Source organism: Chiloscyllium plagiosum, unplaced genomic scaffold (genome assembly GCF_037043375.1).
Source record: "Chiloscyllium plagiosum isolate Xiang-an unplaced genomic scaffold, Cpla_swu_hap1 HiC_scaffold_9, whole genome shotgun sequence".
Classification (NCBI taxonomy): Eukaryota; Metazoa; Chordata; class Chondrichthyes; order Orectolobiformes; family Hemiscylliidae; genus Chiloscyllium; species Chiloscyllium plagiosum.
The window spans coordinates 15,142,272-15,167,915 of NW_028270147.1; the positions used below are offsets into that span (position 1 = coordinate 15,142,272).

The 25,644-nt window shown below is 44.0% G+C and overlaps 1 protein-coding gene across 1 annotated transcript in view; it reads left to right on the forward strand.

Annotated features, from left to right (window-relative positions):
- LOC122547464 (calcium-activated chloride channel regulator 3A-1-like) overlaps nt 1-24,937 on the forward strand; it is a 63,749-nt gene extending 38,812 nt beyond the window's left edge. The window contains exons 6-14 of the mRNA XM_087990262.1: nt 4,693-4,914; nt 10,408-10,632; nt 10,719-10,896; nt 11,537-11,643; nt 11,726-11,947; nt 13,584-13,845; nt 15,383-15,550; nt 22,295-22,522; nt 23,821-24,937. Coding sequence (XP_087846388.1) covers nt 4,693-4,914; nt 10,408-10,632; nt 10,719-10,896; nt 11,537-11,643; nt 11,726-11,947; nt 13,584-13,845; nt 15,383-15,550; nt 22,295-22,522; nt 23,821-24,218 — 2,010 coding nt within the window. The 3' untranslated portion in view covers nt 24,219-24,937. The remainder of the gene's footprint in view (nt 1-4,692; nt 4,915-10,407; nt 10,633-10,718; nt 10,897-11,536; nt 11,644-11,725; nt 11,948-13,583; nt 13,846-15,382; nt 15,551-22,294; nt 22,523-23,820) is intronic.
- Nucleotides 24,938-25,644: the final 707 nt, after the last annotated feature.

Below are 25,644 nucleotides of genomic sequence, written 5' to 3' on the forward strand. Positions count from 1 at the left end.
CTCCACTAAGGAATAAAATTATTGATTTATTATAAAACAAAACGACTCAAGAAAGATGCAAACACACAAGTGGAAGTCACAAATGATACATCTTCGAAATAACCAGGCGTTTGTCAATTTTAAAAAAAACAAAATTCTCGACAGAGATATGGAACGAGGACATGAATAATAAGGATAAGGCTTTCATCCAGCTTCCTGGCACATGGATATCGAAGATAGACAGTCTTCACAGGGATCCTTACAGATGTAGTTTATTCTGTAACCGCCAACATAAATTGTTCAAAGGGTATTCCAGGAGAACAGCTCACACAGTGTTTGGTTATTATACTGTTCCCTCAAAAGAGCTTTCTTTGAAAGGCAGAGGATAACCATTTCAGCAACTGAATTCCACACAATATTGACAACCAGACAACCACCTCTGCGATTGCTGGGAAGACAACCACCTCTGTGACTGCCGCAGGATCCACCATCGCTGCGAGATTCACTGCCTCTGGCACAAATGCAAAACCTACTCTCACGTCCCTTCCACCCCCACAGTTGCCACCGGCACAGCCACTTCTGCGCTGAAAAAGTCACTCACCTACTCACCTGGACACGAATGAGACTTTTGCTGACGTCAGTTCTGCCAGCAGTGACATCATTCACTGAAAACCAGTCTGCAATGTCGTCACCGTCACGTGTGATGTCACCTCTGCCCCCCACATAGAGACCGCTGTAAGCCCCACTTCTACCCTCAGTGTTAGTGTCACTTCTATTGATGACATCACTCCTGACCCTATAGTCACTCAAGTGATTGTTTCTGCCCCCACACCCATCTCCAGCCCCACCCCTGGTCCCAGCTCCCAGCCCTGCTGTCTCTTTACTCTTCCCCCAGAGGACCCCTTCTCTCGCTTCCAACACACCTCATCCATCTGGATGCCCCATGCTGGCTTGTTACCCGTCCTTTACCTCTTCACTTCTGAGGCCATGACATGGATGGCTTCAAACTATCCACCGTCCTCAGCCATTCCAACCTCCCACCCTCACAACGCACAGCCCTCCACTCCCTCTGCTCCAACCCCAACCTCATAATCAAACCCGCAGATAAGGGTGGCGCAGTGGTAGTGTAGTGCATCAACCTCTACATCACTGAAACCAGGCGCCAACTCGCTGACACCTGCTCCAACTATCCCCACCACCACCACCTCACCTCCCACCACAAAACCATTGTCTGCCAAACCATCCACAACCTCATCACCTCTGGGGATCTCCCACCCACAGCCTCCAACCTCATTGCCTGTGAACCCTGCACTGCCCAATTCGACCTCCTACCAAGGTTCACAAACCTGACTTCCCTGGTCAGCCCATTGTCTCAGCCTGTTCCTGTCCCACTGAACTCATCTCTGCATACCTTGAAAATGTCCTGTCCCCATTAGTCCAGGAACACCCCACCTATGTTCGGGACACCATCCACACCCTTCACCCCCTCCAAGATTTTCGTTTCCCCTGCCCCCAATGCCTCATCTTCACCATGGACATCCAGTCCCAGTACACATTGATCCACCACGCCAAAGGTCTCCAAGCCCTCTGCTTCTTCCTTCTACGCCGTCCCAACTAGTACCCTTGCACCGACACCCTCATATGCCTGGCTGAACTGGTCCTCACCCTTAAAAACTTCGCCTTCCAATCCACCCACTTCCTCCAAACCAAAGGGATAGCCATGGGCACCCATATGGGCCCCAGCTCTGCCTGCCTCTTTGTCGGGTACGTGGAACAGTCCATCTTTCACAGCTACATCGGCACCACCCCACACCTGTTGCTCTGCTACATTGATGACTGTATTGGCATTACCTCGTCCTCCCACAAGGAGGTTGAACAGTTCATCAACTTCACCAAACCTTTCACTCCGACCTCACATTCACCAGGACCGTCTTGGACACCTCCCTCGCCTTCCTGGACCTCTCCATCTCCATCTCCAGCAATCGACTAACCACAGATATCGACTGCATGCCCATCAACTCCCACAGCTACCTAGACTACACATCCTCCCACGCTACCTCCTGTAAAACTGGCATCCCTTATTCCCAATTCTCCCACATCTGTTCCCAGGTGACCAATTCCACCTGAGAAATTTTCAGATGGCTTCCTTCTTCCAAGATCACAATTTCCCTTCCATGTGATTGATGATACCCTCCAGCACATCTCCTCCACTTCCTGCACCTCCACCTTTCAACCCCACCCCTCCCAACACAACAAGGACAGAAACTCCCCTGGTCCTCACCTTTCATCCCACCACCTTCTGCATACATCACATCATCCTCTGCCAGTTCCACCATCCAACAATGGACCCCACCACCAGAGATATATTTCCCTCCCCACCCGTAAAGTTTTCCAGAGAGACCATTCCCTCTGTGACTCCCTTGTCAGACCCACACCCACCCTCCCCCCCCACCAGCCTACACCCCATTTCCAGCCCCTACCCCAGCTACAGAAAGAAGTGCAAAACCTGTGCCCACACTACTTCCCTCACCTTCGTCCAAGGCCCCAAAGGGTGCTTCCACATTCAACAGAAATTTACATGTACCTTCACCAATGTCATCTACTGTATCCGTTGCACCCGATGTGGTCTCCTCTACATTGGGAAGACAGGACGCCTACTTGTGGATTGTTCCAGAGAACATCTCTGGGAAACCCACACCAACCAACCCCACTGCCCCGTAGGTAAACACTTCAACTCCCCCTCCCACTCCACCAAGGACATGCAGGTCTAGGGCCTCCTCCATCGCCTAACCCTCACCAAATGACGCCAGGAGGAAGAATGCCTCATGTTCCGCCTTGGGAGCCTGCAACCTCACGGGATTAATGTGGATTTCACCAGTTTACTCACTTCCCCTCCCCCACATTATCCCAGTCCCAAGCCTCCAACTCGGCACTGCCCTCCTGACCTGTCCATCTCTTTTCCTATCTTTTCCACCCGCGTCTTCGACATATCTCCTTTTCCCCCACCTTCATCTACCTATCGCTTCTGAACTCCCTTCCCCCCCAACCCCATCCCCTCCCATTTATCTCTCAGGCCCGCAGCCCACAAGCCTCATTCCTGATGACGGGCTTATGCCTGAAACGTCGATTCTCCTGCTCCTCAGATACTGCCTGACCTGCACCACACTCTCGACTCTGATCTGCTAGTCCTCACTTTTCCCAGCCAGAAACCAAGGCATGTGATTTTCAGTAAATCCCTGCATGTAATTAATTTAAGACGTGATCTTCAAGAAATGGCTTTAAAATATTGGTCCAATGTGTCACTTAGTGACCCTTTTAAGAAAAAGGTCCAGGTGTATTCTGAGAGTTTACAAACAAATGATTGTCTGCAATTCTTTCAACACAAATCCTCAAAGAAACTATTGATAATAAAGGATCTTCATAACAATAGCAGCACATCCACCTCCAGGTTCTCCTCAAAGTCCAACACTAATCCCAACTTTGAAAATTCTCATTAATCTTTCATTATCACTGAAATCCCCTAACGTGACAAAGAGTGCAGACAATTGACACTGCTGTGCCTCAAGAAAGTGAATCACCATGTCCCTGTCATAGTTAATTCGATCCTGCCAGAGATATCTATACTGTAATAATTAATATAAAAATAAAGTGAAGTCTCCATAGTCCTCCCAGGCCAAGGTTGCTCTCCCATTGGATTGAGGCAACGTGTGATGCCTTACCCAGACAGACACCACAGCTCAGGTGAGGGTAAAGGTTGACAAGGACAGTCCTTCATGGAAACCTCAACCAGTGCAGGAATCAAACATTATTGCTATCACCTCTGTGTCATAAATCTGCTGTCCAGCCAACTGAAGTCTTTGTACTGGCAGCAGTGCTCTGGGAGAATTTCACTTTGTTGGAAACCTGCAATTTCATAAAATCCTGACAGTGTGGAAAGAAACCATTCAGCCCATCGAGTTTGCCATCAATCCTCCACAGAGAATTCTATCCCATACCGGTAACCTCATTTGCCATGGTCAATCCACCCAGCCTGAATATCTTTGGACGATGGGAGGTAACCAGAGCACCCAGAGGAAACCCGTGCAGACACGGGGAGAGCATGCAAACTTCACACAGTCAGTTACCCAAGGCTGAAATTGAACCCAGGTCCCTTGTGTATGAGGCAGCAGTGCTAACCACTGAGTCACCTTACCATCCCCTCAATTCCTGAGCATCACTTTCCCCATTTTAGTGCAGATTGGAGGTGTCTCCTCTTCAATGGATGACAGCAGTGACCTGCATTTTCCACATCTCCAGCTTCCTCTTGCAAAGAGCAGGGCCTTTGAGATTGATGATACTGCACAGTTTGGTGTCTTGCCCTTGTCAGATGCCATTGACTGGGGAAGGGCAGGAAGCAAACATGAAACATTTAAGTATTTAACAGTTCTGTCCTTTTCTTGCTTAAAACACATTTTATGATATTATCAACAAATTAGTGATAAGTTTTAAACACTGAGGGTAGTTGTAAACTTATATTGTGGAATCCTTCTTGTCAGACATCTGTGTGATATCCGAGAGATTCAATACAATATCGATCCTGTGGTCTTCACAATGGGTGGGTGACTGTCTCCAACAGTATTCTTCCTGGGTATGGAAGGTAAAAATAATCCATCCCCACCCCAATCTATCTGCAGCCCCTTTAACCTGTTGCATCTTGTTTTTAAAAACATCCAGGTGACTGAATTCTGTGACGATAAGACTCACAATCCTGACGCACCGAACATGCAAAACAAAATGTGCAACTTCAGGAGCACTTGGGATGTAATCAGAGAGTCGGAGGATTTCAGAAACAATCCCTCACCCTACAGTGGTTCAGTGATACCGACCTTTACACTGCTACAGGCCAAACACCGTGCGCTGTGCTTAGTCCTTGATGTCTCTGGGAGCATGGACTCGGTAAGGTCATTAGTAAAGTTTATTTCACAGAAAGTATTGACTTAGACGCACATTTGTGCTGTTGTGTGGCTTCGCACAGCAAGTTAGAGGAGGTCAGAAGCTGGATATTTTGAAATGAGTAGCTCACTTCCTTACTCACAGATCCTCTCTGTCATCTACAAAGAACATATCAAGAGTTTGACATAACACTACATATTTGAGTGGTAATTTTATAGTGGTAATGTAAAGACTCCTGATGAAGGGCTTATGCCTGAAACATAGATTCTCCTTCTCCTCGGATGCTGCCTGACCTGCTATTCTTTTACAGTACCACAGTCTCGACGCTGATCTCCAGCATCTGCAGTCCTCACTTTCTCCTGGTAATGTAGAGAGCCATGCTAATGCTCTGGAGACACGGGTTCAAGGGGGAGATGATGGCACAGCTCCAGTATCGTTTGACTATCAATGCAGCAACTCAGCCAATATTTCGGGGACCTGGTTTCAAATCCCATCATGGCAGATAGTGGAATTTGAATTCAATAAAAAAAAATTGGAATTAAGAATCTACTGATGACCATGAAGATATTGTCAATTGACAAGAAAAATCATCTGGTTCACTAATGTCCTTCAAGAATGAAATTTGTCAACTCCACCTCGGCTGGCTGACATGTGACTCCAGACTCACAGCAATGTGATTGACTCTCAATTGCCGTCTGAAATGGCCTAGCAAGCCATTCCTTTGTGTCAATCATTACAAGAAACAAAACCAGACAGATTATCTGGCATTGACCTCAGTACAGGAAAAGACAATGGTAGAAACAGCCCTGTCAACCCTGTATTTGGGTCTAGTGCCAAAGTTTGGAGAACTGTCTCAGACTAGTCAAGCAACAGCCTGTCATAGTCATACTCACAAAATCATACCTTCCAAACAATGATCCAGGCATCACCACTATCATCATCTCTGGATGTGCCTTGTCCCACTGACGGGACAGACCCAGAGAGGTTGTGCCACAGTGGTATATAGTCAGGAGGGAGTTGCCATGGGAATACTCAACACTGGCAACAGATCCCACGGAGTCTCATGGCATCAGGTTAAACATGGGCAAGGAAATCCCTGACTGAATGGATGTGAATATAGGAAGTATAGTTAGTAAATTTGCAGATGACACCAAAATTGGAGGTGTCGTAGACAGTGAAGAAGGTTACCACAGAGATGTACAGTACAGAAAGAGACCCTTTAGTCCAACTCGCCCATGCCAACCAGATAACCTAACCTAATCTCGGCTCATTTGCCCGCACTTGACCCACATCCCTCTAAACACTTCCTATGCTAGAGGAAGTGGTGGAGGCTGGTACAATTACAACATTTAAGACACCTGGATGGGTACATGAATAGGAAGAGTTTAGAGGGATATGGGCGAAGTGCTGGCAAATGGGATTAGATTACTTTAGGTTATCTTGACGACATGGATGAGTTTGACCAAAGTGTCTCTTTCCATGCTGAACATCACTATGACTCTGTGATGTATTGTCCACCCTTAGCTAATGAGTTGTGGTGAACAAAATGTACTTTGGGTGGAGCAGTTCAATGCCCACCACCAAGAGGGGGTCAGTAGCAGTACTGAAGATTTATGATCCCTCAAGAGGGGCCCCTTGGTTCGAGATCGGTCAAAAGAATCAACGGAATACAGTCAGTCAAAAAGCAAGGGTCATCAGTTTATTGAATTAAGGCACATTGATGCAATTTTGTCCAGCAACGCAGAGGTTAAAGCTTCTGTGTTCCGTGGTGAAGTTGCGCAATTACATTCAAAAATTACACATTATTTATATGTTTTTTAAGAGACAGTACAGCCTTAATTACAAGGAAAGACCAATCAAATGTAATAAGGTGACATGATTGACAGCAGGCTAATCCAATGATATTCCCTGGGAAACGGGTCTTAATTACACAAATCGTCATGGTAGCGGTTCAAGGTTAGTTCGAACACCAAATCACCATCGTATGATTCATATGATGAAAACTCCATTGTTTTCTCTTATCTCTAAATACAACCAACTTAGCAAAGCATCAGTTCAAGCTCACAGAGACAAATCATTACTTGCAGCCATCTTGTTGTGTTATTTTAAATTGAAAAGCCATTTTGTGGTTAATAAAAAATCTACATATACTTGTTGCTTTTGACAACAGCCTAAATTCAAATTTTAGATCCTCAGTACCACTGATCGAATTGGTAAGGTCCTAAAGGACCTAGCTGCCAGACTGGGTCTGCAGCAGGTGGTGAGGGAACCAACGTACTTGACCTCATCCTTACCAATCTGCTGTCTGCAGATGCATCTGTCCATGACAGTATCAGTAAGAGCGACCACTGCACAATCCTTGTGGAGACGAAGTCCCACCTTCACATTGAGACCACCCTCCATTGTGTTGTGCAGTACTAACACTGTGCTCCATGAGACAGACTTTGAACCGGTCTACCAACTCAAGACATGGCATCCATGAGGCACTATGGGCCATCACCTGGAGCAGAATTGTCTTCAGCACAACTCATAACCTCATGGCCCAGCACATCCCCCACTAAACCATTACCATCAAGCCAGGGAATCAATCCTGTTTCAATGGAGAATGCAGGAGCAGCTGAAGGCATATCTGAAAATGAAGTGTCTACCTGGTGAAAGTACCAAACAGGATTACTTGTAATTCAAACAGCACAAGTGAATCCACAGTCAATGGATCAAAGCTCTGCAGTCCTGCCACATCCAGTCATGAATGGTGGTGGTCGATTCAACAATTAAATGGAGGAGGATGCTCCACAAATATCCCCATCCTCAATGATGGAAGAATCCAACACAGTGTGAAAGATAAGGCTGAAGCATTTGCAGCAACCTTCAGCTACAAATACCAAGTTCCATCTGGACCTCCTCCAGTGGTCCCCAGTATCATAGATGCCAGTCTTCAGCTAGTTTGATTCACTCCATGTGAGATCAAAAAATGTTTGGAGGCATTGGATATTGCAAAGGCTACGGGCCTTGACCACATTCCGGCAATTGTACAGAAGACTTGTGCTCCAGAACTTGACACTCCCTTAACCAAGCTCTTCCAGTACAGTGAAAAACTGGCATCTATCTGACAATGTAGACAATGGTCCAGGTATCCCCTGACTGACCAGAAACACTTCGGATGCTAGAAATACTGTGGTAACTCATCTCCTGTCCCCTGAGATCCTGTCCACCACCTACAAGACACAAGACAGGAGTGTGATGGAATGCTCCCCACTTGCCTAGAGGAGTTCAACTCCAACAACACTCAAGCAACTTGACACCATCAAGGACAAAGCAGCTCATTTGATTGGCATCACATCCACAACATCCACTCCCTCCACCACCAATGCTCAGTAGTAGCAGTGCCCACTGTCTATAAGATGCACTGCAGAAATACACCAAAGATCCTCAGGCAGCACCTTCCAAATCCATGAATACTTCCTTCCAGAAGGACAAGGGCAGCAAGTGGCATGGGAACACCACCACGTTCATGGTTCCCTCAAAATCATTGACCATTCTGACTTGGAAATATATTCCCATCCCTTATTGCTAGGTAAAAGAAATGGCTGAAATTCCCTCACTAAAGGCATTGTGGGTCAAGTCACAGCATGTGGACTGCAGTGGTTCAAGAAGATAGCTCATCATCACCTTCTCACGGGTAACTACGGATGGGCAATAGATGCTGGCCAGTTGGACAAATAGCAATCATTGTTGTAAATAACCAACTAATGGCCTTGAGGGAAGAAAATCTGCCAACGTTATGTGACTCCAGCCTCAGAGACTGTAGTTGACTTTAACTATCCTTGAAATGCCCAGCAAGTCATTCAGTTCAAAGTCAATTAGAGATGGACAATAAATACTGTTGTTGCCAATGACAGCCACATCCCATGTGTAGAAAGGAAACATTTGCTTGAATTAATGCAGCCAAAACAATTATCAGAAAAAACCTTGACATCATCTTGGAGTGGAGTCTTCGAGTCATAGAGTCATGGAGATGTACATCACGGAAACAGACCCTTCGGTCTAACTCATCCATGTCCACTCATATCCCAAATTAATCGAGTCCTATTTGCCAGCACTTGGCACATATCCCTCTAAACCCTTCCTAGTCAGATGTCTTTTAAATGTTGCAGTTACACCAGCCTCCACCACTGCCTCTGCCATCTCATTCCTTACATGCACCACCCTCTGTGTGAAAAAGTTGCCCTTAGGTCCCTTTTAATATCTTCCCCCTCTCACCCTAAAAATATGCCCTCTAGTTCTGGACTCCCCACCCCAGGGAAAAGACTTTGTCTATTTATCCAATCCAAGCCCTTCATGATTTTATAAACATCTATGAGGTCACTCCTCAGCCTCCAACACCCCGGTGAAACAGCCCCAGCCTATTCAGCTTCTCCCTATAGCTCAAATCCTCCAACCCTGGGAACATCCTCAACGGCCTAACCAACATCCTGTACAACCGCAACTTGACCTCCCACTCCTATACTCAATGTTCTGACCAATAAAGGAAAGCATACCAAACGCCTACTTCACTATCCTATCTACCTGCGACTCTATAATCAAGGAACTATGAACCTGCACTCCAAGGTCTCTTTGTTCAGCAACAATCCCTAGGACCTGACCATTAAATGTATAAGTTCTGCATTTTATACAAAATGCAGCACATCACATTTGTCTAAACTCCATCTGCCTCTCCTCAGCCCATTGGCCCATCTGATCAAGATCCCATTGTAATCTGAGGTAACCTTCTTCACTGTCCACTACACCTCCAATTTTGGTGTCATCTGCAAACTTACTAACTGTGCCTCCTGTGGAATCCGAACGTAAACTTGGCCGACCGGGCCACCCAATCACTGTCCCTTTCAGTCCCCTCACCACTCACTTTCCAGCATGACCATCCTTGGCCTCCTCCATTGCCAAAACAAACCACAGCTCCTATTGGAGGAACAACACCTTATTTTCCACCTGGGCACCGTACAGCCCAGAGGACTCAACACAAAGTTCTCCAATTTCAAATAACCTCCCTCCCTGTTCCCTGACTCCCTTCCCAGTCCCTACCCCTCCCTGCCACAGCTCCCTGCCACCAACCAGAATCAATCCCCCCATTGACTAACCAGGTTATACCCTCTGCCTGTCTTCATCTATCCCGGCTTCACCACCCTGCCCCAGCCTCCCCCTTTACCTGCATCACCCCCCCACGCCAACCCCCAGTCCTGAAAAAGGATTACACAAAAAAATGTCAACTTCTGTACCTCCTGATGCTGCCTGGCTTGCTGTGATCTTCCAGCCTCCTACCCATCTATTTTGGATTCCAGCATCTCCAATTTTCCTGTCTTGAACCATCTTGGGCAAAGCAGACTACTTAATACTAATTTTAACTTAATTTTTATCCTTATTACTTTAAATGCAATTTATAAATAAATTAGTTAAAAGGCAGTGAGCTGCATATTACATTGTCTTTTTTTAATTCAACAGGAGAATCGTATTAGCAGACTCCGACAAGCTGCCGAGATATTCTTACTTCAGATCATTGAAGCAAAATCACAAGTTGGAATAGTCACTTTTAACAATACTGCAACTATTCAATCACATTTGAAAGTGATTGAAAATAAAGATGTGAGGAATCAACTTGTCCAATTGCTACCTACAACAGCTAATGGAGGGACAAATATCTGCGCAGGAATCCAGGCTGGTTTTCAGGTAGAAACTGAAATGCTTCAGCAAACTTTAGCAACTCATTTAATTTTCAGTTTTCCCACGTAGACAATAACTTAACGGCTTTGCAGGTACTTGGTGATGATGACGGTGCTACAAATGGTGATGAAATCGTTTTGCTGACTGATGGGGAGGACAGTGGGATAAGCAGTTGTTTCTCGGAGGTGGAACAAAGTGGTGCAGTAATCCACACGATAGCATTAGGACCAAAGGCAGCCAAAGAGCTGGAACAGATGTCAACACTGACAGGTAATAAGGACACAAAGAATTTCTCATGAATTCTTGGGAGAGGAACATAACTTCAAGTCTTGTTGTTTTGAGTTCTGCTCCCAACTTTTATTGTGGTGGAAGTGTTAACAGGTTTAAAATGAATTGGGTAGCCTTCAGTGAAAATACTGGACAAAGGAATTTCTGTTGAGAACATTCCAATTACTAGGCAGACTCCGACAGGAAGTTGGTGGGACTTTACTCCTGGCACTGTCCATATCTACAGCTAACAGGAAACTAGCCAAGTCGATTTATTTATTTAAAGTGATGTCACACAACTTTGATGTACAATAAAAGTCATGGACATGTCCATATTTCTAGTCAGTCAGGCTTGATTCTCCAAGCTAACTGTTAATATTGCAGGTAATGGGAACATAATGGCTACCACTGCCATTTTAATTCTTCTTCCCTCAACTACACATTGTTCCTGCTAATCAGACAGGATTAAAATCAATGTTCACATGTTCAATAGTTTTATTCCAAACAATTTGACATTGGGCAGTTACTGTCACATTGCAGAAATCTCTGATGCCTCCTTCTTCATTTCAGTCTCAATTGGCATTGCCCATTGACCATGTATTTGATCCATGTTTATAACTTTCTTGCCGTCTCCATTCTCTAGGGGGTCGACAGTTTGCAGCCACTGATAATGTGTATGCAACTGGATTAACCGATGCCTTCTCTTCAATGGTATCAGGAAATGGTGACATTAGTGAACAGTCAATTCAGGTGCGTTATTCCTCAGTGACTTTCTCAATACCCGTGTGTTAACTTAATGTTAGATTCAAAAGATCCATTTCTTTGGTCCCAGCTTGAAAGTTCTGCAACAAAGGTTGAAGACGACAGTTGGTTGAACAGAACAGTTGTCATCGATAAGACCGTTGGGAATGATACGTTTTTTGTCATCACATGGGAGAAGCAGACACCAGATATTTTTGTATATGACCCCAGTGGAAGGACATACAACAGCAATGACTTTAAAATTGATAGTACAACACATACGGCCCGTCTGAGCATTCCTGGCACTGCACAGGTAGGGATCAAAATGTCTCCTTCGATTTTTTTATGTTTTGCAGTGTGCATGGTATCATTTTAATCATGTTTTCCAGTAGAGTTATTAGAAAGCAGCTTGTTTACTATCAACCATCCTTTATTTCAACAAGAGTCCATTATACAGAGCAGTCTTTTACACGATCTCTGCCATTAGCTGGTTGAGTACACAGTACAAATGGAATGAAACAAAATGGCTATGTTACAATTCATCACTATGTTACAATACGTCACTCCTGCATGGTACAGCTGCCAATGCATTGGTGAGGACATGGGCATTAGGGTCATTCAATGCCATTGAGTGCCTTGGGAACCCATGGAGGCATCATAAGCGAGGGTAATCCTGAGTTCACCTCAATATTGCTGACACACTTTCAAGTAAAGAGTATTAAACACTCTAAAGTGTTTGAGAGTATGCTCAGGACAGAGATTGATAGATTTCCAGATGTTGAAGACATTAAGAGATATGGAGGTAGTGCAGATCAATGGCATTGAGGTAGAAGATCATCCATGATCTGGTCAAATGACAGAGTAGGATTGATGTTCTTATTTCAGTTCTTATGTCTTCTGTTGCCGAGTGTACACAGTTTGATCAATGGTACCTCAATGTCATGTAAGAAAGACAAGTCAGTCCCTTAAATGACTTCTGTTATTCAGTGAGACCATGGCTGATTTGTATCTCAAATCAATGTACTCAGTTTGGTTCCATGCGCCTTGATATATTTGCCTTTCAATGTTCATTGTTCTCAGTGTTGAAAATTTATTTAAGCAGCAAATCAAACTTTTAAATTTCAATTAGTTCTTGTGTGTTTCCTCACTTCAACCTCTACAGCTGTTCCCTCATCTTGTCTGGATGCTCCCAATGAGGGCAATAAAATTCTCTAATTACCATACACACTCTGATTAAATCACCCTAAATTGTCTGTAGCTAAAGAAAAAAATACCTCAGTTTATTCAAAACATTTCCTCATTATTTAATCCTCATCACAGCAGGTCCATTACAAAGAATCTGGGCAATCTATAAAATATATAAAAACTGTAATTGCTGGGAAACCCAAATGGTTTGGCAGCATCTGTGGAGGGAGAAATAGAGTCCAATGCCCCTTCTTCAGAACCTATTCCATCTTTCCTGGTGGGAGAAAGTAATACTGCAGATGCGGTATTCCCAGAGCTTTACACCGCTGGGATCATAACATCCACACCATTATATTCCAGCCCCTCGAAAGGAAGGCTAACATTCTTGTAGCTGTCCATTAGTACAATGTGATCCATCTAGATCATTCCCACAGCTACTATTCTCATAATTATTTAGATCAATTTTTCTTGGCGATGGAGTGAATGATCTCATACTTCCCTGCACTGAACTTCCTCCATGATGGTTTTCATTATTCACTTATTGAACTTCTGTTCCTTTCTGTCCCCTATTCACTGTGCTAAACAACTCAGTGTTGATCACAGTGGGTGCCATGTCCATTTATTTTTCTCTCCCCCAATAAGTGACACTGAGGCATTTGTAAAAGGTGTCCCATTACCTCTGCTCAATATTACCCAAATTCTAAAGAAGGATTTGCAGAAGCTCTTATTTATCCAGCTGTTGAAAATAAGTATTTTTATCCCAGGCAGGTACTTGGAATTATGCCATCCTGAATCCTGGCATTGAACAGGTTATAAGTGTCATAATGACATCCCGAGCAGCAGATGAAAAAGTTCCCCCGATCATGGTCAATGTGCACATCAGTGAAAAGGATTCGGTTGGTGGTCGGACAATTTATGCAGAAGTCAGTCAGAGATTCTCACCCGTCCTGTTTGCAAACGTGACGGTTATTATTGAACAACCCACCGGCCCAAAAATTGAACAGGAACTTTCTGATGATGGCCTGGGTGAGACTGATGATGTGACTCTATAAAGTGGAATGTATATTCATACTGTCAAAACCTGATATGTACATGTATCCAATTACAGTATAATATCCAGAACACAAAACATATGATAAATTAAGCCTGTTGACTGTTCTGACACTCAAACCAGTGCTCGCAGGGAATATAGGCTTTGATTGCATTATTTTGGACTCCATGAATTCTCAAACATGGGTAAACAATACTTTGCCACTTTACTACATATCATCCCCCGCCCCACTCCCATCCCCCCCCCATCCCCAACCACCCAATGGACTGATAATTCAATACTCCTCTATGTTGAATGACACTTGACACCATTCAAGACAAAGCAGCCGGCTTCATTGGCATCACATCTACAAACATTCATTCCCTTATCCACCAACACTCAGTATCTGCAATGTGTACGATCTACAAGATGCATCGCAGAAATTCGCCTGAGATCCTCGGACAGCACCTTCCAAACCTATGAACACTTCCATCCAGAAGGATGGGGCAGCAAAACATGGAAACACAACTGTCTGTGAGTTTCACTCCAAGCCACTCACCATCCTCACTTGGAAATATATTGTCATTTCTTCACTGTCGCTGATTAAAATCCTGGAATTCCCTCCCTAAAGGCATTGTGTGTCTCTTTACAGTACATGGACTACAGCAATTCAAGAAGGCAGCTCACCATCACCTTCTCAATAGCACCTAGGGACAGGCAATAAATGCTGGCCCAGTCAGTGACACCCACATCCCATGAGCGAAAAATTAAAGAAAAACGGTGTCTTTCAGATTCAGACAATAGGCATTAACCTTCTTGGCTACTTGCTCCTACTCCTGTCTGAGGATGGGTCTTGAGGATCTCATGGCCCCATTCCCTCAAGATCCATGGTGTCTCTCCTCCTTTGCAACTCCACCACAGAAGGCTGGCTTCAGCACCTTTTCGCTGCTCAGTGCAGTCGTGAACGCAGTGGCAGTCAGCACTGCAGGGGACGCGTAGTTCCCACTATGTACATCAGATGGCAGTGTATACATCAGATGGCAGTGTGAGATTAAGGTAAAAATCACACAATGCCAGGTTATAGTCCAATAGGTTTATTTCGAAGCACTAGCTTTCGAAACGCTGCTCCTTCATCAGGTGGTTGTGGAGCAATGCTTCAAAAGCTAGTGCTTCCAAATAAACTGTTGGACTATAACCTGGTGTTGTGTGATTTTTAACTTTGTCCACCCCAGTCCAATACTGGCTCCTCTACATCATAGCATGAGATTCCTATCTACACCAGACTCGGAATGAGCAGCACAAAACCAATTCTTAACTCCCAAAACTTCATTTGCATTAATAAATTACGTAAAAAAAAATTTTGCATTTATAACAATTCAAAAAGCAATTAAAGTGATTGGGATTTGAACTTAGAATTCCCAGATCAATTTGACTTTGCACTTGTCATCAGTGATATCAGTGCCAATCCAAATACTGTGTAATTATTCCATGCTTCACTCAGTCTGCAGCTACTTACCCTTTCCTTGCCTTTAGGTGCTGACATTGTCAAAAATGATGGTATTTACACAACGTATTTCTCCAAGTATTCTGAAATTGGAAGATACAGCTTTAAAGTACGTGTGCAGGGAAAGGAAGGGAAGGCAAAGGCAGCGATCCGAACAGGAGGACATTCCTTTTACATACCGGGATACACAGAAAATGGTAAACAATATTTGGCAACAGCAGGAATCAGAAATGAAATAACTGAAGAATGATCCAGTGAGGCTTTGTGGGTGGAGCTCAGAAATAAGTCGGGAGTGGTGACATTACTGCAGTAGTACTATAGGCCCCCAAATAGTCAATGGGAATTAGAGGAACAAATATGCTGGAAGACTGGGGAGACTCGCAGGAGAAGTAGGCTTGTCATAGTAGGGGATTTTAATCTTCCCAACATAGACTGGGACTGCCATAACATTAAGTGCTTATATGGGCTGGAATTTGTTAAGGGTGTTCAGGAAAGTGCATTTCCACAAGCAGTATACAAAGGTTCCACTCGGAAGGGACAAAACTCAACCTACTCTTGGAAAATAGGGAAGGATAGGTGACTGAAGTGACAGTGGGGGAGCACTTTGGGACCAGTGACCATAGTTCTATTAATTTTAAAATAATTATGGAGGGGGACAAAACTGGTCGACAGTTTCAATTTCTAAATTGAGGCAAGGCAAATTTTGATAGAATTAGACAGGAGCTTGCAGGGGTTGTTAGAAGTGGTTCGTTTCCAGGCAATGAGATATCTGGTAAGTGGGAGGCCATTAAAACTGAGATAGCTAGAGTTCAAGGTTTATATGTTCCCGTGAGGGTGAAAGGCAAGGTTGACAGGAATAGGGAACCCTGGATGACTAGAGATATTGAGGCTTTGACCAGAAAAAAGGAGGAGGTATGCCTCAGGTACAGGCAGCTGGGATCAAGGGAATCTCTGGAGGTATATAGTGGATCCAGGAGTTCACTGAAGAAGGAAATGAGGGGGGGCAAAAAGGGGGCACGAGATAGCCTTAGCTGAGAAAATTAAGATGAATCCGTAGAAGTTATTTAAGCATATTAAAGGGTAAAGAATACCTAGAGAGAGAATAGGGCCCCTCAAAGACCAAAGTGGACATGTATGTGTAGAACCTCAGGAGATGGGGCGAAGTCCTCAATGAATATTTATCCTCTGTGTTTATCATGGAGGAAGACATGAAGAGTTGGGAACTTGGAGAAGTTAGTGGTCATATCTTGGGGACAACCCATATCACAGTGGAGGAGGAGTTGGATGGATTAGAATGTATGAAAATGGTTAAGTCTCCTGGTCCTTACCAGATATGTCCAAGAACACTGAAACAGGCTAGAGAAGAAATTGCAGGGATCCTGGCAGATAGTTTTAACACAGAATATAGAATGTTACAGCGCAGCACAGGCCCTTCGGTCCTCAATGTTGCACCAACCTGTGAAAATAATCTGATGCCCATCTAACCTACCCCATTCCATTATTATCCATATGTATATCCAATGCCCATTTAAATACCCTTAACGTCGGTGAGTCTACTACAGTTGCAGGAAGGCCGTTCTACACCCCTACTACACTCTGAGTGAAGAAACTACCCCAATACCTGTCCTAGATTTATCACCCCTCAATGTAAAGCTATGTCCCTTATGTTCACCTTCACCGTCCGAGGAAAAGGGCTCTCACTGTTCACCCTAGCTAACTCTCTGATTATCTTATACGTCTCAATTAAGTCACCTCTCAACCTTCTTCTCTCCGACAAAAACAGCTTCTGTTCCCTCAGCCTTTGCTCATAAGACCCTCCTTCCATATCAGGCAATATCTGAGTAATTCTCCTCTGAACCATATCCAACACATTCACAATCTTCCTATAATGCGGTGACCAAAACTGCATGCAATACTCCAGGTGCAGCCTTTCCAGTGTCTTGTATAGCTGAAGCATGACCTCATGGCTGCAAAACTCAATCCCCCTCCCAATAAACACCATGTGCCTTCTTAATAACCCAATCAATCTGAGTGGCAACTTTCAGGGATTTATGCACCAGGACACTGAGATCTCTCTGTTCACCCACACTGCCAAGAATTTTATCATTAGCCCAATGCTCTGCATTCCTGTTACTTCTTCCGAAGTCAACTACCTCTCACCTTTTGGCATCACCGTTAGCCAAGGGCGAGGTCCCAGAAGACTGGAGGGTAGTGAATGTTGTGCCATTGTTCAAACGGGCTGCAAAGAAAATCATGGGAACTATAGACCAGTGAGCTTAACATCTGTGATGGGTAAGTTACTTGAGAAGATTCTGAGAGATAAGATATACCTGCATTTGGAAAGACAGGGTTTGATTCATCAGCATATGTGGGAGATCATGCCTCACAAATTTGTTCGAGCTCTTTGATGAAGTGACCAAGAAGGTTGATGAGGGCAGGGTAGATGTAGTCTATATGGATTTCAGTAAGGCCTTTGATAAGGTTCCACATGATAGGCTGCTCTGGAAGGTTAGATCACATGGAATCTATGGGAAACTGGCAAATTGGACATACAACTGGCTTGATGGTAGGAAGCAGAGGGTAATTGTGAAAGGGTGCTTGTCAGACTTGAGGCCTGTGATTAGTCGAGTGCTTCGGGGGTCAGTACTGGGCCCATTGTTGCTTGATATCTACATCAGTGATCTGGATTAGAATGTCCAAGGCATGACTAGTAAGTTTTCAGATGACACTAAAACAGAAAGTATTGTGTACAGTAAGGAAGGGTACCAGATACTGCAGCAGGACCTTGATCATCGGGGGAAGTGGGACGAGAAAAGGCAAATGGCGTTCAATGTAGATAAGTGTGAGGTCTTGTATTTGGGTAAGTCAAATCAAGGTAGGAGTTTCATGGTGAATGGTAGGGCCTTAAAGAGTGTAGTGGAACAGAGTGACCTTGGAATTCAGGCGTACGTTCTCTGAAAGAGGAGTCACAGGTAGACAGGGTAGTGAGGAAGTCTTTTGGCACACTGGTCTTCATCGGTCAGGGCACTGAATATAGAAGTTGGGAAGTTGCAGCTGTACAGGACGCTGGTGAGGCTGCACTTAGAGTATGGTGTTCAGTTTTGATCACCTTGCTACAGGAAGGATGTTATTAAACTGGAAAGACTGCTGAAGAAATTTACAAGGATGTTACCAGAATTTAACGGTCTGAGTTATAGGGAGAGGCTGGAGAAGTTGGACTTTTTTTCTTTAGAGTGTAGAAGACTGAGGGGGGATCTTATGGACGTATATAAGATCATGAGAGGGATGGTTAAGGTGAATGCACTCAACCTTTTTCCCAGGGTTGACGAATTGAGTACTAGAGGGAATCAAGTTTAAATTTAGAGGTGATGAATAAAAGGGAACCTGTGGGGCAAAGATTTTACACAGAGAGTGGTATGCATATGGAATAAGCTGCCAGCAGAAGTGGTTGAGGCAGGTACATTAACAACATTTAAAAGGCATTTGGACAAATACATGGATAGGAAAGGATTAGAAGAATATGGGCCAAGTGCAGGGTTGGCGTGGATGGACATTTTGGTTGTCGTGAAACCGGTTTGCACCAAAGAGCCTGTCTCTGTGCTGTAGGACTCAATGACTGTCATGTACAGGGATGCCTTGACAATGGTGCATGGTTTTATGGTGTGGTAAACCACTGAGTTGTGAGCTCTCCATATCCTTTGGGTGCTATCTGTTTTGCTTCCTACTGTGGCTGGAATGGTACTTCACATGATGCCTACACCTTTGTAGCATTCATTGCAGAAGATTCTCCCAGCCTTTACAGTCCATGAAAAGCTAAATAATGGTGTTGGGCAATGGGGGATGGGAAATGTAAACACGAATGAGTTTACTGACCCCTTTCTTACTGTGATAAAAGATTGCATTCTACTGTTGCATGTCGTTCTTCACTGTGTTTTAACGCAATGGTCAAAATCTTGTGCCTTTCCCCAGAAGGGCTTCTGCCACCACCTTCTCACCTCCAGCCTGGTAAATCCATGGCAGGATGACATTTCAATGCTGCTCTTGAGGCCTTGATGTTCACTCAAGGGCAATGTCCCACCACCATTGGTGTCAAACAGAAAGTTGAACAGAATACCCACCACGTGGGGAAGCCACCATGCAAACCATCATGGGTTTACTTGCAGGCATCTGGGGATAGGCCCTCTTTCAAAGTCACTCAGCCCCTGAACAAGGCACCAAAGGTTAGGAAGGGGGTAGACTGCTGACAGCCAATCTTTCTCCACTTTCTGGCAACTCTCCTCACCCAAATACCATCCTTCCTCCTTTTCCACCATCATTCACCTATATTCCTAGGTTCATTGTTTATTCAAAGCCTCGTTTATGTGTCATACCGGCATCAGCTACCACCTAGGTCCTGGCACTGCTGAATCAAGAGGAGCAACTCCGCTCTGATTGGCTGGCAGCTCCATCCTCACACACCATCCCACCCCTCTCAGGGTCCTTCATCCTGGACCAAGGCTGACTTGGTAAATGCCCAATTTGTGCAAGATACACTGAGTATTCTTGAAAAGATGTGGCACTGGGGTCACGCATGCTGATACCAATAGTTGAGATCACTGTTGCCTCCTCAAATTCCTATCAGTAATTCTAACTCAATGTAAAATAATTTCATAATGCCACCTAGTTTATTCCCTTTGATAATTATGTGTTGGCCCTTGGACAGGCATCATTGTAAGCTCTTCATACATTACAGTTTAAAATTAAAACTAACCCTAGCTCTATTTTAGCTGTTGGGCCCATGAGACAAGTCAGATCCTAGAATGAAATCTGGCTTCATTGTTTTTTGCTTTGGTTTAGCTGACTGCCTTAAATCCATTGTCAATGTAATTCCAGGCACATTCAGGATTATCCAGCAATTGTCGTCCAATCTCAAAGATTTGAGCAAGAAGTGAAGCTACCTGTTTCCCTTTCTTACTGTGCAGTAATAACACAAATGGTGTCCATCAACAAATACACACTGACATCAAACCAAAAACACAGTGTCTGACATTAGATGTAAGTTTGGGCTACATTTGCTGGATATGAGTGTGAGGAATTATGCCGACAACTAGTTTAAAGTCGTCCGTCAGGCTCGCAGAGTGGTGCCCTTGTGTGGGCTGGAAGTTCCATGTAATAACACACCAGGCCCTTGACAGACAGAAATTACATGTACACACTCTGTTCCAATGCAACTCAACAAGTAGGTGACAGCCGGTCATTGGTTAATTTCTCAGGGCCTGACCAATTAGAAACAAACCACTTGATTAAAAATTTAGCAGAACTGGCTGTTAGCTAACAATGAATATTCTTGAGTATATTTTCCATGGCGATGTCTCTACCAATCAGAGATCACTTGCCAACCAATTGGCAGTCTCCCCTGATGTGATATAAATATTGAAATCCCCTTGATTTTGTATTCTTGTGCCAGATACAAGATGAGAAACAGAAGAACAACGAACAATACAGCACAGATCCAGGCCCTTCAGTCCTCCTCACCCTCACATACTAAAACCATCGTCATGTACAGGATCCATATTCCTCTATTCCCTTCCTATTTATGTATTTGTCCAGGCGCTTCATAAATGCTGCTACTGTCTGCTTCCACCACCTCCGGCTGAAGGAGCACCGCTCCAAAAGCTAGTATTTCCAAATAAACCTGTTGGACTATAACCTGGTGTTGTGTATCCAACCTTTCTTCATCGCCAAAATCCTCATACCGGACAACGTCCTGGTAAACTTTTTCTGTACGCTCTTAAAACATTCACGTCCTTTCAGTATGCAGTGACCAGAACTGTACACAATATTCCAAGGGCAGCCTGACTAAACTTCTATAAAGCTGGAGTCTAACTTGCCTATCTTTATACTCAATCTGTTTGTTTTCCCATTACTCAAGTTCTGTCCAACCAAACAAGCATTGAAGTTATTACATATGTTTCTACAAATGTAGAATATATGCATATATATAAATTACACACCTTCCATTACAGTATCTTAGGTGTCATATTTGTTTATCGGTTTTCAAACAATACAATCCACCTAAACATTTACTGCATTATGAAAACCTTTTCCTCATGCTGCATTTTCCCCACAGAACAATGCATGATGTTCATGTGTTTGTTCCTTTTCCAAGGAGATGGTCACACTTTTAAGCCAAACCAGCAAAACATTAATCATTACTAAATTTCAGACCAAAGCCAGAGGAGAGAAGAGAGTTTGAACAAAACTGTTTGACAAAAGACTCAGAATAAAACAAGATGATAAAAAGAGCAAATTCATGGGCAGAGAGAAACAACAGTTTGAACAAGAAGAAACTAACACAAAGAGGAAAAATTCAAATTAAAACAAGAGGCAGAAATAAAACCGGAAAATGCCAGAACCCTGCTGCAGGTCAGGAAACTGCTCTGGAAAGAGAAATGTCGGCTTAATTGTTCGGGGGATAACTACACATCAGATCATGCTGCTTGATAGTGTTGCTGCTGGGGAGATGATTCACCTGGTCAGAGAATCTACAAGTACAGATTATTGCCTCAGGATGAGTTGTTGGCCATTTAGGACTGGGTTGAAGCAAAATTTCTTCACAGAGAATGTTATAAGCTTTGGAATTAAAAGCCAAAGTGCAGGTGAAATACAGCCAATCTGGTCACATCTGTGGAGACAGAAAAAGACTTGTGTTTCATGTCTAACATCAGACTCGAAACATTAATTCTGTTTTTCCCTCTACAGATACTGCAAGAGTTCCTGTGTTTCTCCCACATTCTCTGTGTTTATATGAGGTTCTGTACACCTATTTCCCCCACACCAGGTAGCCAAGGCCAGAAACGTGTCCTGTGGGAAATTAGAGGCAAGTCCCGCAGATCAAGGTGATCTCATTAAGTCTGTGTGGTCTGGGTCTAATTAAGATATGTGCCTTCCTCTTTTTGTAGGCAAAATTCAAGTAAATCCACCAAGACCTTCAGTCAATGTGGATGATCTTGAAGCTGACATAGGAGATTTCAACAGGGTCAAGTCAGGAGGATCCATTTCAGTTGCTGAAGGAACACTCAATGTTGACATTCCACCGTGTAAAATCACAGACCTTCAAGCAACATTAGCTCAAAATAAAGTTGTGTTGGAATGGACTGCACCGGGAGAGGATTATGATCAGGGAGCAGGTAATTGTTGCTAAACATTGGCTATTTATGTGGATATTTTCTTTGTGGGACAGAATTAAATAGATCGTTGGTGAATGCTGGTGAACAGTGGAGATATTCTATTCAGATGAAATGCACCAACCAAAGGAAGAGAGAAACCAAGTCAAGTCTGAGTGAATCTGTGAATTTAGATGTGGCATGGTGGCTCAGTGATGTGCACTGCTGCCTCACAGTGCCAGGGACCCAGGTTCGATTCCAGCCTTGGGCAAGCGTCTGTGCGGAGTTTGCACATTCTCCTTGTATCTATGTGGGTTTCCTCCAGGTGCTCTGGTTTCCTCTCACAATGCAAAGAATTGGCCATGCTAAATTGCCCATAGTGTTCAGGGTGGGTTAGGTGTATTAGTCAGTGGGAAATGTAGAGGAATTGGTCTGGGTGGGATACTTTTCAAGGGTCGGTGTGGGCTTGCTGGGCTGAAGGGCCTGTTTTCACACTATAGAGATTCTATAATGACTCATTGATTGTTTGTGTTCTGCTTTAATCAATAAATTGTGATATTTGTGTTTTAATGTAACAATGCGCTGTTTTCACATGAATGGTAAAGCTCCACATTGATGGTATTCCACTATTTGAGCCGCTTAAGTGGGCAATACCCACTTACAACTATATTCTGCTACTGCTCATATTAATCCAGTGGTGGGGGAGGAACCCCATTGCAGAGGGCACAAGAAGCAAAGCCTGGCGTATTGGCTTGGAGTTTTCCAGAGGGCTTCCCTCTTTCAACGATACTGAAATGGACACAGCATTAAGGGTTTATGATGGGAGGGGGGTGCTGTCCACTGGCACCCACCCCTCCCATTTCACCCCACACTCCCCCGGCTTGACGTTGAATTTCCCAGCTCCCCCACCCAAGAACCCAACATCCAGCAACCCACTTCCTGCCATCACTTACCTGGGTCCTTCCTTGGCCCTCAGGTGTATGCAGTGCCAGCAGCAGCCTATGGTTCCCAAGTGTCACTGAGCAACATCGATAAATTCGCCAGCAGCTCTCAAAAGGTGGATCTTTTCCAGCGCACAAAACCATTCCCCCCAAAAATCTGGCTCATGACAGACCTGCCCAGTGCCTGACTGGCATAAGATGTGGTGCACTTTTCCAAAATGAGATGAAGCATGGGTTGCTCTGCTATCCTGCCACAAACCAAGACACCATTGTTTCCTCCAGGTTCCACCCTTTACCTCGGTTTAGAAAGTCACCCTTGTTTAGTTTAGATGTGAACACATTCATTTCTTCTCTCTCTTCTTTCATTTCTCCTTTTCACAGCATCCCGCTATGAGATGAGAATGAGCTATCACCTCCTCCAGCTACGGGACAACTTCACAGCAGCTACCCTGGTTAACCTCACCAACTTGAATCCACGTCCATTTGGCTCAAGGGAAACATTCACATTTGTTCCCGAAAACACGGAACTGCAAAACAGGACAACGCTCTACTTCGCTCTCTGCGCCTACGATAAACAGGAACAGTCATCTGAAATGTCTAATGTGGCCAAGGTTTATGTCTTTGTACCTGCACCTCTGGTTGAGCACCCAAAAGGCAGTAGTGTATGGAAGGTGATTTGGATTGCGATTGTTGTTGCAATTCTGGTGTGTTTGATCATTGGGATTGTCAATTACCTGGTTCAGAAAAAATGCATAAGTAGAACTTTTGCACTAGTTTAACATCCTTGCTGGAGGAATGAGCAGGGAGCATGCAATTAATTGGTCTAATTATTCAAACACTCAATCAGATAACACTGTATGGTATAAAGATTTCATGCTGAAGGGTTGTAGTCCATGAATGTCCATGGTATATCTCCAATATTCATGCTATTATCCAGGGATTTCACAGCTTTCCTACCAATGTTGTGGTGCACCTTTTCTCATTATTGGCTTGGAAGAGATAGGAAGCTGCATGGATAAATGCAGGAAGGATGTTCCTGATGATTAGGGAGTCCAGAACCAGGGTCACAGTCCAGAGATACAGAGTAGGCCATTTAGGACTGGAATAAAGAGAAATTCCTTCACCCAGAGCATCGTCAGCCTGTGGAACTCTCTGCAAAGAAAGCAGTTTTGAGCAAAACATTGAAGGTTTCCAAGGAGTTGGATATAGTTCTCATGGCTAAAGGCTCTGGAGAGAAAGCGGGAACCAGGTACTAAGTTGGATGTTTTGCCATGATCACATTGAACGGTGGAGTACACTGGAAGGAACGAATGGTCAACTCCTGCTCCTATTTTCTGTGTTTCTCTGTTTAAACTGAAATGGTATGACAGACACAGCCCAGGGGACATAAGCTTTGGTTTTTTTGGAACTTGGGCAATTCTAAGTGCTCTTCCATTCTGTGTAATTGATGTTAAAAATATTATTCTGCTCTTTTGCATTAAAAAAATATATCTTGCAATCAGAATGGTATTTTCCTGGAGAGGGCGACACCATTAATTAGAAATTCAAAACAAATGGCCCTGGGGCAACATTGCTATTTGAAGTCGATTCTCACAGAGAAAGTTTTCTGAAAACAACAATACCATTCAACTTCCACACTACTATCATCAACAACAACATCCAATTGGCTCCTTTAATATAAGAATATCAACAAGGATCACAAATGGAAATATACATCAAAAGGAAACTTCAACCATGAATGGAGGGATTAGATGATTGACACTAAAACAGGAATTGCTGGAGAACTTCATCAGGTCTGGCAGCATCTGTGGAGACAGAAACAGAACTTGTGTTTCAGAATCTGAAGAAGTGTCGCTGGACCTTAAACATTAACTCTGATTTTCTCATTCCACAGATGCTGCCAGACCTGCTGAGGTTCTCCAGCAATTTCTCTTTCTGTTTCAGAATTCCACCATTCCATGTTTCTTGTTTAGCTGGTTGGCGGCCATTCGGTGAGATGGTGAGGAAATGTATAAGGAAAGAAAGGAGAAGAGCAGCAATAAAGGGATTCTGATTGGCTGAGCCAGAAACCAAGATGAAGCATCACTGATGAACTGACAGCAAAGGTGGAGCTATTGTGGATGAGTTAGGAATTTGGGAATGATAGGAGTCCTGTGGAATAATTATGTTTAGTGTTCGAGATGGGGAGAGATGTGGGAGAATTTC